At 30.3% G+C, this 15,661-nt stretch overlaps 1 protein-coding gene across 1 annotated transcript in view; it reads right to left on the bottom strand.

Annotated features, from left to right (window-relative positions):
* Positions 1-915: 915 nt before the first annotated feature.
* LOC107443337 (uncharacterized) overlaps positions 916-15,661 on the bottom strand; it is a 47,800-nt gene continuing 33,054 nt past the window's right edge. The window contains exons 2-7 of the mRNA XM_043041054.2: positions 12,216-12,342; positions 10,537-10,655; positions 10,046-10,201; positions 7,748-8,051; positions 3,511-3,657; positions 916-2,087 (exon numbers count right to left, since the gene is read on the bottom strand). Of these exons, the coding sequence (XP_042896988.1) occupies positions 2,002-2,087; positions 3,511-3,657; positions 7,748-8,051; positions 10,046-10,201; positions 10,537-10,655; positions 12,216-12,342 (939 nt within the window). The 3' untranslated portion in view covers positions 916-2,001. The remainder of the gene's footprint in view (positions 2,088-3,510; positions 3,658-7,747; positions 8,052-10,045; positions 10,202-10,536; positions 10,656-12,215; positions 12,343-15,661) is intronic.

Raw genomic sequence — 15,661 nt, 5'->3', positions numbered from 1 at the left:
AAATTTTACGCCAAATGCGTAAAAGTTGGCAGGTATGGGTTTGCCTTATTCACTTGTCAACCACTACAGATTCAATTCTCAAATATATATGATGAATTTCTCTCACTTACATTTATAAAAGGTTTTGGGTTCATGCGCACAACTGGTTCACTTTTTTAACAGTCTGCACTGACTACTTATGAAAGACTGCGGAGGCTTTTTGATGTAGGAGGTCTAACCCTACTTGTCCCTACAGTATCTATATTTTTATTTAAATGAAATACCCAAGAAAATAACAATATCTCTATATTTAAAAAGTTATTGTATGATTGTTTCCTCAAACGTGATGTTTAACAAAATNGTCGGCTGTTCAACAACGGTTATAAAATAAAATAAATGAAATACCCAAGAAAATAACAATATCTCTATATTTAAAAAGTTATTGTATGATTGTTTCCTCAAACGTGATGTTTAACAAAATGGAAAATTATATCTACTGTTAATTTTAAAAGGGCAAACTCTCATAGAAGTCTGTCAAGTTCTTCCCCTGTTACTACCGGAGACGATTCGTCAGTTAGGCGGAATGTAATAATTGATTAACTCACTCCCACTGACTAAAGATTAATGTGGGTTTGAAGGCGAATATCCTAATGGGCGATTCTCCCAATATTTTCCTTTCCATAGCTTGTTGAGATGTTTTTTCGGAATCTAAAAAAATATTATTTGGAATAAATTACCAAAACTGTATAGGGATAGGGGCTAAAACATTGAAATGGGGTTGTTTCTCTTTAAAATTCTTTTTATTTTCGCAAATTTATTTTGAATTGAAGAACAAATTAATAATCTTAACTTCTCTTTTTATTTAGTATTGGTATGTTATGTTGGCATGCGTTGCTTCATGACTATCGTAAATCAGCTGAAGAAAGAAATAGCGAAAAAGCACATATAAAATTTATTTAAGCCATTTGAAATAAAAGTCAAACATGTCACTTGGATAGAAACAAAATAAACAAACATATTCAATTAACATTTTGAGCAATTGATATTTATAATACACTTAAAGCATTTATCACACATATTTGCTTCACTTTTAATTGTAAAAAATTTTTTTAATTGTAGTTCTGTAGAATCTGATGAAAGTAATAGTATCTTTGAGTTGCCATTTTATTTTTGTAGTATTTCTTAAGATCTTTGAAATAGTTTCTTAACTTATTAAATTATTTTTCTGAAGGAAACAAATTTCATGTGTATTTAATGAGCAACATTGAATTCTAAATTACTAAATTGTAGCTTTGATATTTTAGATTACTGGATAATTGATTTTAAAAATGAAAAATTTTTAGTCGTTTTTCAAATTACTTTAACTACCTAATTTTGAAATATAAATATAACAGCGTGGTTGGATTTTGTTAAAGGTGTAAAATCCCTAGAATTAAAAAAGTTTCTAAGAACATCTTCAAAAAATGTATCTAATGAAGTTTTCATTGCTGGTTATTATTTTTTACTTGTAAATTAAAAGCTGATTTCTGACCGTTAAGATAAGAAATAATTTTCCATGCTAAAAATATTGGAAATCATTTTATCATATTTCAAATAACTATAAAAGTGTATTAGTTATATCTTACTAGTACCAAAATACGAGATGTACGTATCTCGGATCAAAATAAGTGAAATGATTTATTTTAATTTCATTTATTCATTTCACCAGAAAAATACAGCATTTGATTTCTTTGGTTTCTAAAATGTAGTTTAAAAAAAATAATTAACATCAGAATTATTAAATTTAAAAAAAGTTAATTTTAAGCATTTTTTTTTTGTTTGCAATTTTGAGTGTTTATGTTTTTATCTTTTTTTTTATTGTGAATGTGATACATATTTAAAAACTATAATATATATAAGGAACATCTTTTCGTAACATATGTATGTATATATATATACACATATATCGATAATTGCAATTAAAATAAAATACAGCTTCTTTTTATTTTTCAAATTGGTTGCTACGGATGCATCTCCACGACTTTAAAATTTAAGGAACATCTTTGAAGTGTAATACAGAGATATGGCATGAGCAGAATATAAGAACCATGATAAGTTAATATAATTTCCTGAAAAAGAAAAAAAAACATTTACTAAAACAGGAACAATTCTACATATATATTATTATTATTAAAACAAACTAAATATTATTTATTGTATAAAATACGATTGGTTATTATCCACTACAATGTTACAAATATTAAGAACTGATGAGTGCGCTGAGGTGACTGTGTATACTAAGGTGACTAAGTTTTGTAGTATTTGTAGCTGCATATGTAGTATTGAATTTATTGTTAATTAGACTTTTCATGTACCGATCAGCTCTAAATGTTTAAATATAGCAAGACTGAAAAGAGCAAGAACTGATACGAAAATCTCTCATCATAGCATGTTTTCAGAAAGATCCAAATATCAATGATTGCCAAGATTTTTTTTCAACGATTATAACTTATGAAGAGGACTATGTTTTCATTCTGCGAAATTAAATTATGAATAGTTTAGTGATGAATAGTTTATAATTTAGAACAGTAAAAGCTTAACTCAAATTTATTACTTCTCAATGAAATCAGCTAGCTATAAGCGAAATAGTTTTACTACCAATTTTTACTTTCTTGCCTCCTACTTTCAGCCTTGTTATTAGTATGGGTAAAACTTCTGATTAAGATGCCTGTTATCGCAGACAAATATAGGCACTCCTTTAATGGGTATAAAACTTCCGAAAGCGTTAGGGAGCTACAATTTTCGAGGATGGTAGTTTCAAGAGTATATAGAGAATAAATGGATGGTGGGAAAAGAATATAACAACTAACGAGTGGACAAACTACAAAGTACACCGTAAAAAGTTATGATTTACAGATGTCACCATTTTTGGTGTTGAGGGAAACCAAATAAATTTTTAAGTGCAGAACTGTAGCTATATCTCGCAAAAAAACTATATGGAATTGACAAAATAAAAGCGTTTTGAAAGAAATTGTGCAAATATATTACTAAAAAAGTGCTCGTTTTTTAAACGATATGTTTTTACAATGAAATCATAATTTGATTCGAATGTGCATGAAAATACATGTTGTCAGTGAACAAACAAACATAGATTGAATAAATAAATAAATAAAACTATAACATTGAAAAAGCAAATAAAAAATGTGACTACATGCACTGTAAAAATTTCAGTTTTCCTCACCACCAAAAATGGTGGCAATTATGCACCAAATTTTTTGCAGTGTAAAATTAGCTTGAAAAAAGCTTGTCGTGAGAAGGCTCGGCCGTATTAGAAAAGTCATATATTAACTCAATTGACTACCCACTGATTAACAACAACCACAGTACTAACTATTTTTGCAGTTATCAAAGTACTCTCAATGAGCGCACAAAGAAGCACCGCGCTGCACAATATGCATTTGTATATTATTGTCTATACCTAATTCAATGGCTTTTCAGTGCTTAGTTCAACTGAGGTGATTTGCTATCTATTACTTTAACAAACAAACGTACCTGTTCCAGTGGCACTTGTTAACTCAACAAGTGTAGCTGTTAATGCATCTGCGGTCTTTTTAGCAAATTGCAATTTTTCAGGAGATATAACGGTAAGATCATCACATTTTGAATGGTAACATTTCTTCATTTGACCTCTGAAAGGACCTATTGATAAAAAGAGAAAAAATAATTATTCTAGGCTAGATTATTTTTAATAATATTTCGTAATATTTTCTTTGCGTGTCCTATGTTAATAGTATTCAGCATTGATCAATAGATAAACAAGCATTTAAAGAATTCTTTTGTTTAGATTTTAGCATTACCTCAAATTTATTTCTCATTTATTGGAGTTAATATGTAGTGTAAGTTCTCTGCTTTCATTTATGGCATATTACGGTATCCTGGAATCAGATTATACTTTCACCTTCTCCCATATTACCTAACATATCAATTCCCTATATGAAATATATAGTAGCAAGGAATTGAATTGGTAATGAGTACTTACCATTGAAAAAAATTATTTGTTTTAAAAGTATTTGAGGTAGAAAAATTCGCATGTTTCAAGCACGCAAAACTGGACCTTTAATTTCAAGACTCACCACCTGAGAATGATAAAAGCAAAACATATTTGAAAAAGAACAACATACAAAGCTGCCAACAAAAAGTAGCAACGAAAAGAATGGTGGAAAAAAAAAAACAAAGCAGAAAACCGCGGTAGCTGATAGAAACTGTAGAGGCCCAAAAATTCAAATCAGGATACAATTCTACACAGAATGAAAGGTACGTGTGAAAACTGATGTCATTAACTAAGGAATCAGCATTCTTATGAATGAAAGAAGATTTTAGAGCGTGAAATTGGGTTGATGTAACAAGCGTGGAAAGAACTTTGGAGTTATTAAAAATAAATTTATACTCAGGGTCCTGACAATCGATGATTTATTGAATTCTAGATGTCGAATATATCTGTCACGTTTCCTTAATTTATATTTTAGAGCGCGCTTGGTTCGTCCAATAAAGATAATGTTGCATTAGCTTGATGTGTGGTAAATGCCCCATCGATTATCAACACTGATACCTTTATCGCTAGTTATTAATTTGAAACATTTTTTAGTTAAATTTATTCATTAAAATGTGAATTATGAAGCCTATTATGTAAAGCGCTCCCGCAACTGCCCGTTGTGGACCAAGGGGGTCATGGAGGTTAAGGCCCCACAATTTCGTGACCACAACGCATGATTGTGGCAGTGTGATCAGCACTGCTCACCGGCCACTTTTACTTCCCAGACAAACTGTTATCCATGGATCTGAAGCTGGGAGGATAAAGCTGGTATGCATTGTAAACTGTATATATTTTTTTGCCAGATTCTTAATCCAAACTATAATTTAAGTTATGTTTTTAATTTCAATAAATTATAACTTTGAACTCTCTTCGACTAAGTTGCATAATTCCTAAAGATAATATTAAGAAAATGTTTACAAAATAAAACTCGAAATATTTTTTGTTATTCTCGAATACTCATAAAAGACAATATTTAATTTATAATATCCTTCCATTTTCCTAAAAAATATCTAACTCGAAAAATGATTGTATAAACATAGTGCTTCGTAATCGTTACTCTTAATATATATTTTTCGATTCAAAGTCAAAGAGAAAGCATGCACATTAGAAATCTAAATGAATATTTTAGCGAAGGAAAAAAAAATGCAAGATACATAACCTCTTCATTATCTCGATCCACATATGTGGACCTTCGCTTCTTAACATCTAAAAATACGCTATAAGAAAATTTATAGCTTTACCCTCACTGAAACATTCGTGGAAGTTTAAGCTTCTTTGAGTTTCCAATAGATACAGAACATGTAAGTTATTTGATTAGAATTCCACATAAACAGAAGTGATTTTCACAAAACGAAGCTAAATCCATTTGCTGGAAACGTAAGTAATTTTAAATATTATATAATTCAGATATTCTAAAAATAATTATTCTCCTTTTGACGTGGTCTGTGATCAGCATGAAGCCTTTAAATTTATATTTACTTAATATTTAAAAATAATACAATCAAGAACATGCAGGTCCACGTATGTGTACTTCTGTACGCATGGCGAAATTTAAGATAGCGTAGCAGTCAAGTAAAATATCATAGTATTATGAGTATTACATTTTATATCTATATAGTAATATTTCTATGAGTATTTTAATTAATTGTTCTATATTAAAGTACATTTATATATTTAATAACTTTAACTTTTTGTGTTTCTTCCCATGATTTTGAAATTTAAGCCCCAAGAATTAAATATTTTTTAATGTTATGATTAATGTTAGATTATTTTCAATAATTATTTATTTTGCGCGGTTTGCATTATTAAAATAGCTTTGAAACTGAGATTTATTGCAATATTTCATTAAACTTAGATAATAGTATTAAAAAAAAATTTTTTTTTGATAATTATTAAATATATTCATCGTTGTATTTAAATAGACCATGATATAACAATATGCATCATTGTTCTTATTTTAGGTGCAGTTTAACATTTGAAGTATTTATATTCTTTTACTTTGCTAAAACCTGAAGTCCACGTATGCGCACCTAAAATTGTTAGTCCTCTGGCAGTATAATTCCTATTTTGTTTATCTCATGGCAGTAAAATCGAAATTCGGAACAGTGAAATATTTTTTTACTATATTCCTTTATACTTTATACTTCGGAATCTTTATCTANATGCAAAACTGGCGATATATCACGATATATAATTTCTAATATCGCCCAGTCCTAGTTATGATTAATGTTAGATTATTTTCAATAATTATTTATTTTGCGTGGTTTGCATTATTAAAATAGTTTTGAAACTGAGATTTATTGCAATATTTCATTGAACTTAGATAATAGTATTTAAAAAAATTTTTTTTTTGATAATTATTAAATATATTCATCGTTGTATTTAAATAGACCATGATATAACAATATGCATCATTGTTCTTATTTTAGGTGCAGTTTAACATTTGAAATATTTATATTCTTTTACTTTGCTAAAACCTGAAGTCCACGTATGCGCACCTAAAATTGTTAGTCCTCTGGCAGTATAATTCCTATTTTGTTTATCTCATGGCAGTAAAATCGAAATTCGGAACAGTGAAATATTTTTTTACTATATTCCTTTATACTTTATACTTCGGAATCTTTATCTAGAGAGGTAGGATTAAAATCATCAAAACATGTTTGATCGCCAACTGAAACTTGAAGATGATTTTGAAAAACACCTTTCATCTCCACACAATATCCAATTAAACACGTTAAGGTTTTTTTTAACCGGTAATGAGCGACCATAGAAAGGGGCCTGTATTTTATAACCGTCGTTGAAAAGCCGACCCAAATTTGCTTTGGGTTTACGACTACTAATGTTCAACTCCGTAGCCTTGTAATTTTGAACCCAATACAGAAGACAAGGAAAATGCTAGTCCAAATATTGAGAGAAATTTGCCTTCGTGGAGGACTTTTTGATGGGAACTAACCCGCATTTGCCTTACATGGAGAGAAAAACCACTAAAACCTCCCGCTGTTAGCTTGACGTCAAGGGGACTCTAACCCATGATCCGTCAACCACTGAGGGTATTTTACGTCAGCACTGTGATCGGTGCGAGCCGGATGTGGAATTAGTATCGACCAGCCATCGCTGGGATTCGAACTCGGTTCACCTCATTGGAAGGCAAGCGCTCTATCCCCTGAGCAACCACGGATCAAAGGGGCCTATATGTAAAGAAAACGCACATGAAAAAATTTAAAAAATATATTTGTTCTTATCAGGAGGATATTTTCTTCTTTTATTTACCACTTTGGTTTCAAAAACGAACTCTGTCTTTAATTCAAATCAAAATATAAAGTTTATATTATTAACATATTCTGGTAGAAAAAATGACTTGTTTCTGCAAAATAAATTTAATCAAAGAAACACTTGTGCTACCACTTTTTCTTTTTTTTTTATGAAAGAAACCGCCCTTAAAAAAACAATAGGCCTCAAATGGGGTAATATCATCTTCTTCGTTCAATATTAGTCAGATTTTAATAAAAAAAAAATTTCCATTTTCTATCTCAAGTATTTAGTTTGGAATTCTTAATGTGCAGATTCTTTTGACCTAATTTTTATAAGGTTTTTAAACATATATATTAAGGGCAGCTTTTACGTATCACCATCTGCAGTTGGGGTTTCCATAACAAATTTGAAGCTAATGGGTCAGAAAAAAAATTTCTTCCTCACCTGTATCTGTTAATAGAACAGCATTCAAAGATTCTGGGAAATGAGAAGATGAATTATGGTACCAGAATGTTGCGTGGTCACTTGTTAAAAAGTTGACATGTTTTTCAATCACAGATGGTTCTGGTATAGAATTTCCCATGTCTACTTGTAAGTTGAACAGTTTGTATTTGCTGTCTCCTAAATCTTGCCATGCATTCATGAGTTTGTCACTTAAATTGTTATCCATCTCATTTCTTGATATCATAGCCAGAAAATTGCCTCGATTTCCAGTATTATTTACGAAATACTTGAAACCTGGTAAAGACTTAAAAAAGATAATATAAGTTCTTCATAAAGCCAAATGAGTGCAGATAATAATTATAAAATAATTAGAGTTTTTCCATTTCACTGGCGCAATTAAATTCAGCTATTTAATTTATCTGTGTTTTACAATTGTTTTATTAAAAAAATAATAGTAACCTGAAAAAATAATAAAAAATAATAATAATAAATAATAATAATAATAATATTAAATAATAATACAAAAAAATAATAAATAATAATAAATAATAATAAAAATACTAATAAAAATAGCAATAATAGTAAACAAAATAAATTACATTACATTAAGAATTACATTTGAATTTACTTGAGCCCGGTGACTTTATATTGGCAATTTTATCTCCTGCACCGGTGAAATTGAAAAGTACGAAATAATAAGTTCTTCATATGGCAGAATAAATACATATAATAATTATAAGAATAATTAGATATTTTCCATTTTCCCGAAGCAAGTAAATTTAGCTATTTGGCGTGCGAACCTTGCAAAGAGCAACAAATTGATATGATATTAACTCCATAAGTCCTCAAAAGTTCCCCGAAGAAATATCAAAACAAGCACCATCAACAAGAAATTATGAATCTTGCTGTTTTCATGTCAGGTAATCTAGGTTGTTACATCATCCACTGGAATAGCCAAGAATGTTTTTCAAACGAATTGTGATTACTATTGGTCCGGTGGCAAATTACAATGTCATTTTTCAACCGTTATTAGAATACATGGAATACACCAAAGGTTACACATGACCACCAAGCTACAAGCTAACCGTATTAATTTGATGATTGGTCCATTTTGAACAAGAATCCATGCCATGAAGAAACATTTTTCATGGTTATGGACCCATCATTAATTTAAAAGAGTACTTTTTGAGAACTAGGATATTTGACTACTTCTTTGAATATGCGTCTCACTCAAACTCAACTATTAGCTCTTACACACTGAAATGACTCATATAATTAAGCTATTTCTTTTCAGTCATATACTGTTTAACAAAATAACACTTTCCACCTCTTGTCTAGAGCACCGTAAGCTTCTATAGTTAAAAGGTTAAACTATAGCTTAATTTTTCGGATAAGTAAACATTTAGAGTATGTTTTGATTCGATTTGGCATGCAAACTATTAAAATCTCTCTTCTTTGAAATGTACCGTTTTTTGTTCTATGGCAGCAAGCAGTCTTAAATTTTAAGGCGTGAGTAATTCTTTCCTTTGAAAGATAATACGGTACAACCAATATTTTCACAAGCCCTGAAAAAGAAATGCAGCCTATTGTCTCAAGCAGCGCCTTTTACTTTCCTAATGCAGTGCTGTAAAAAGATGCACATTTATATATTGCTAAATTATTCCCTTTTGACACTTCTATGTATATTTATAATTAGTTTTATTACATCAATTTATAATGAAGATGAATAATGCGGTGATGTCATTACATGAACATCTATATATTGCTAAATCATGCCTTTTGTCACTTTAGTGTATATTTTTTTTGCATCAATTTATAATGAAGATGAATAATGCAATGATGTCATCACATGAACATATATATATTACTAAATCATGCCTTTTGTCACTTCAGTGCATATTTATAATTAGTTTTATTGCATCAATTTACTATGAAGATGAATAATGCAATGCTGTCACCACATGCACATTTATATATTACTAGGCATGCCTTTTGACACTTCAGTGTATATTTATAATTAGTTCCATTTTTGACCTCAATTTTTGACATTACTGTTTGAAGAGTTGGTTACTAGTTTTGATTCGAAAAAATTACTTAAAATTTGAGATACATTCGAGTTTTTTTTATTTACAAATTGAGTAAAATATAGTTATTCTGGAAGAGGATATATTCAATTCTTCACGAATTTCTCACTATCAAATATAAATATACATGGTGTTCCGTAGTACCGTACTTAACATATAGCATTAGTACAAACAAAAAGCAGTAATTGAAATATTTACATGGAAAGAAACTTACTTCTGCATAATCTATTGGAAGCTCTTGAGTGTTAGGAACATCATTATAGTTAAGAATGCCATCTAAGATAAAAGCACCTTGAAAACGTGCTCTTGCTCGTTTCAACTCTTCTGGTATCAAATAATGATCAACAAAATAATTGCTTCCCATGGCACCCTATAATGAGAAATTGATTTATTAACATAAATTGAAGAAACTGGAAACCTGAAAATTTCACATAGTTTTAAAATAGAATATTTGATGCACCGATTTTTAATTTTTTTAATTTATAATGCAGTAAAATAGGGTCAAACCTGAATATCTAAAAGCCTTAATAAGCAGAAAAACGTCAAGTACCCTTCTCTTAGTAAGAGATAAAATGTTGCAAGAACTCAACATGAGTGGGAAAATGTTGCATGAAACTTTAATATTGCTATCTAAACAAATAGGGTATTGAATGCAGCTCTCATAGAATGATATTATTTTCATCATTTTAAAAATAAAATACTTACATTTTCTTCGTGATCAAAAGCTACAAACATAAGGGTATGATTAAGTCTGCAACGAGCTTCGGTTATAATTCGAGCTACTTCTAACATCACTGCCAAACCACTTCCATTGTCATCCACACCTTCAAAAATAAATTGATAAAGTTAATAAAAATAAATTAAATAGGACATAAGCTCAATTACTGCTCAAAGCATAAAGCTAAATTTATGTATTGAAATTCGTCTCTTTTTATTGTTTAATATGTAGGTAGGTACTTTATTTATGTTGTACTAGAGCTGCACAATGGGCTTTTGGCGACGGTCTGGGAAACATCCCTGAGGATAATCCGAAGACATGAAATCGCAATTTTGATACTCTGAAGAGGAGATGTCAAAGTCTCAGAGAGGCCGACTGTTCTGGATTCGACAAAATATTTTAAAAAATGACAGAGAACTACAAACTAAAATATGCAGATTTCCGGTTAATTTTGCCAAATTTTTACAAGGCTCAAAGCGGCTTGATGGGGACAAAGTGTTGTATCAATTAAACCTTTGAATTATTTAGAAGTACAGGTGAGTAAAAACCCTAAAATTTGAATTTATTAAACCAAAAATCATACATTAAAAGAATACCATTCGAAAATAATTTATCCGCTGTGCGGACCAAGTTGGCCTCTCTGAACTTCATGTAAATAAATTTTCATTTAGCAACAAATGTTTTAAAGAAATTTTACGTGGCCCAATTTTAAAGATCACACTTGAAGCATTTCAGAAATAGTAATCTTTATACTCATCGATTTTGCATCGATCAAAATAAGAGTAGGAAGTTAAAAGCTCTTTTCCACTTTAATGCCATCTTAAATTAAAAACATTATTATATAAATTTCACAATCCTATAGCATTATTTCAAAATTTCTGGTATTACCTCTAGAAATAAGTTATTAACTTCCTTTCCTCATTTTAGTCGATCCAAATTTTGCATGGGTAAAATACATGTCATGATAATGTGTAATTCTGGTATTACCTCTAGAAATAAGTTATTAACTTCCTTTCCTCATTTTGGTCGATCCAAATTTCGCATTCCAAATTTTTGAAACATCATTTCAAAAAGCTTCAAGCTCGATCTTTTAAATTGTACCAACTGTTTTGCCATCTTCCAAAACATTTGTTGCTAAAAGAAAGATTACTCTTATATTAAGCTAGAATAGAAGTACTTCCATATTTTTGTCCAACCCCTATAATTGTCGTACCAGATTTTGCGTTTTTTGGAAATCACACTGGCAAGTTTTCTTGCCAACCTGCGTTCATTTCTATGATATTAGGGGTGTCAATTTGCTTCGCGTTGTAGGCAATATTTTTTTGTCGTAGCAAAATTTATGAATTAATATAAGATTCTTGGTAGTAAATTTTATTTAAATTTATTTTACCAATTTCTACGCAAAAGTAATTCAAACGTTTCTATAAACTGCCCTTTTGTTCTTGCTGTCACACGATGAGCCATTCAAATTGTCGGCTAAAATAACAAATATTCTACAAGTTTTAGTTTTTAATTCATTGCTACTTTATAAAAAATAACGAAAATACATATGTACAAATATTTAATTTGATTCAGAATATTAAATTTGTAATTATAATTTAAAAGTGAAGATTTGGTAGAGGTCGAGAGACTACCACCAGGGACTATATCTGTGACTACCACTTACCATTTGAATCTGGTACAGTATCGTAGTGAGCACCAACAAGTACGATTTCATCATCCAATCGACCTCTTTGAGATCCAGGAATTACGCCAATAAGATTTACACCTTCATTAGTTTCTTCAGTTCCATTCTGCAAGAAATTAAGAGACTCTTGAGACAAAAACATAGACAATGACACAATTATTTTGCATAGACTGATAAATTCTTCAATAATAAAAAAACACTAACATAGACTGGCAAGCATTTTATAGATAAATAAAATTTAAAAGAACTCTTTAAAACGATTATTTTTTAGAAAATAACTGATATATCAATTTCATTTCACGTTGTTTCTAATTGGGTCCTCCTTGGTCGAGTGGTCTCTACTAAAAGTTCTTTATAATTTGTCTAAAGTATGAACTCACCTAGCCATTCGTTTTGACCCAGGGTGGTGACTATGGTAATAAGGTATAACTATTTCAAGTAGGGGTGTGGGGTCATTGTTTAGGGCTGGTTTTGACTCAGGTAGGCGAGAGAAAGGGAATGTTAGTCCTAGAGTGAAGAGAAGCTACCCTACCGAAATGCGTTATTCTTGTTTCCATAGCAACAGATGGCCTCAGATTTTGTTTGTGGGGAGAGTTCTTACAGTAGACAAACTATAGAGTGAAGGTTGCAGGTCAGAATCTCACCGTATACTTGGATGTATTTTTGTGATATCCTTCTCTAATTTGTGCTATCTGTTCTTCATCTTGGTAAGTGTTTATAAGCCGTCATTTTATGTGAGCATTCAAATCTGCTTATGTATGAAGTAAAAAATGCATAAATAAATTGTTAATAATATTCTAAGTTAACTGACATTAGTCAGTTAAGCTCCCTTTAGTTGTTAACGTTGAGGAAATTGATTACAATCGATTGGTAAGGCGATAACCTGCCCTCAAAGTTGAGCACTTTACAGTAGAACAGTTTAACGAGAACCGAAACCGTGCATCCTTGGTTCTTATGCAGGCTGACAAAAGTGGTCAATCACCCGCTTACTGACCGCTTGCCAGTGATGCTTGACTTCGGTGTTCTAGTGGGAACAGTGTCTTTACAGTCAGTCCACTGTGGGACTAAAGATTTTCGTTTGAGTTTCCCATTAACGGTAAATACCCTTTTGTACTGTTTAGATTTTTGAAAAAATCAGAATCGTAACATGAAGATAAGACAAAAGCATGAAGTTGAAAACATATTAGCTATCATCAAAAACTGGAAAAGGAAATAATTAATTTCAATTGAAAAAAAAGTAATAAAACATTGAAATAGTGATAAAAATCAAGATACAATGCAAAGATTTTGGCGAAACTATAAAATTACATTAAAACTAGAGAAAATGGAAACGTGAAATGAGCATAATTTGAGAATTATGAGAATATGAACTATTAATCATGAGAATATGTAAAATAAAAAAAAGCGTAGTCTGACAATAAAAAAAAAGAAACGACTGTTGAAAATAAATACGATATTCAATGTTTTCCAAACAAAATACAATCACCAATGGTATCAATGCAATACGCAAGTTTCAGTACTAATTCACGAAATGAAACATATTACCATACCGAAAAATAGTTAATTCCACTTCTTTAAAGAGAATTACGAAAAGTATTTCACGTTTTAACATTTATTTCTCATTTATTGAAATCGTAACTAATAAGTTTTGTCTTTGAATACAAATCTTCATAATAGTTTTACACTAAAAAGTTGAGATGTTGAAAGCATAAATTGTACTTGATTGCAGTTGAAAACGTTAAAGACCGGTCATTTATAGCAATTTAGAAGGAAGTAAGGTAATAATGAAACATATTATCAAACCGAAAAATAGGTAATTTACTTCTTTAAAGAGAATTACGAAAAGAGTTTAACATTGATTTCGTATTTATTGAATTCGTAACTAAAACGTTTTGTCTTTGAAAATCCATCATCATTATAATTTTACACTAAAACGTTGAGATGTTGAAAACATATAAACTGTACTTGATTGCCGTGGAAAGTGGTAACGATGGACCATTTACACTGAATTTAAAGCAATTTCCAAGGAAGTAAAGTGATATTAATCTTCCTATCATGAAAACATCTGCTTAGGCACGTTTTTCACATTTTTATCCTTCATTAAATTCAAACCACGATTCTAAGTGCTCAACAAAATAAATCGCAATTGCATAGGTGAAGGTATAGTTTTCCAAGTGTTGTTCAATTTATTTCTTCATTTCGGGCGAAACAGAAATTTCTTTTCCAGATGTTAACATATTGAATGCCACGCAAATTTTACATGGCTCGCCTGTCTGGCTAAACGGCAAATAGCTACGAACTAAATTTGCAAATATTAGACAGATTTTGCTAGTTTTTAAATGGTTTAGCATGACATATCTGAAAAAAGTTGCGAATTATATAAGTCTACGAATTGTTTAGAAATAGGGATGGATAAAAATCAACCAAATTGAATTTATTAAACCAAGAATCACAATTAATAAACTACCACTTGAAAATATTTATTCGCTGTCCGGAACAAGTTGACATCTCTGTGTATATGAATAAAAATATTTTTGTGTGTTCTATATTGCATTAATTTCTTCAAACCATTTTAGTAATGATAATAATATTAAAAAAATAAAAAGTTTACACGAATTATGTGTTTCTAATCTTGTCTTGGCCAGTCACCGGTGACCCCCGTGACACTACGAACAAACTCAGTGCCGGTCACCGGTGACCCCCATCACATTCAACGTGCTAAACGTCTTTTGGATGTTTTTGTCAAGCATAAGAACAGGTGTTCTGATAAGATTTCGCAACCAAAATCTCGAGGGGCAAAATCTCGAGAACGAAATCTCATACAGACGAAATTAGGCGTGGATAAGATCTCACGCGGACAAAATCTCGCGTGGATAAAATCTCACGTTGACTAAATATCACGTGGATTAAATATCACATGGATTAAATTTCGTACGTGAACTATATGATAACAGAAAATATCATATCAATGATGCTAAAAATTTGATTATGATCCTGCTTATGTCTTTTCAAACGGAGGAACGGAGGATTTTTTTAGAGGATAGAATATTTAGAATTTTAAATATTGATGATTATGGTAACAGAATAATGCATGACTGCATCATTGGTATTGAATATAATTTGAAATTGCAAGTTTGCGAACAATCTTGTTGTGAGATTAACAGTATATTTTTATCTTGCATATTTTGTAAAATATTTAAATAAATAAATTTAAAGAAAAAAACTTTAATCACCCCGCTATTGATCCCAAGTCCGAGAAAAATGAGATGGGAGTTTTTTTTGAGAGATGTCCTGTTACAAAATTAATGATCAGTATACACGGTATTATGTTCACGCGAGATTTTGATCTCGAAAGATTTTGTCCACTCCAAATTTTGTCATATAAATAAAACATATAAATAAATAATTATATATATATACACACA

Source organism: Parasteatoda tepidariorum, chromosome X2, assembly GCF_043381705.1.
Source record: "Parasteatoda tepidariorum isolate YZ-2023 chromosome X2, CAS_Ptep_4.0, whole genome shotgun sequence".
Lineage (NCBI taxonomy): Eukaryota > Metazoa > Arthropoda > Arachnida > Araneae > Theridiidae > Parasteatoda > Parasteatoda tepidariorum.
This window is presented reverse-complemented; position numbering and strand designations above follow the sequence as displayed.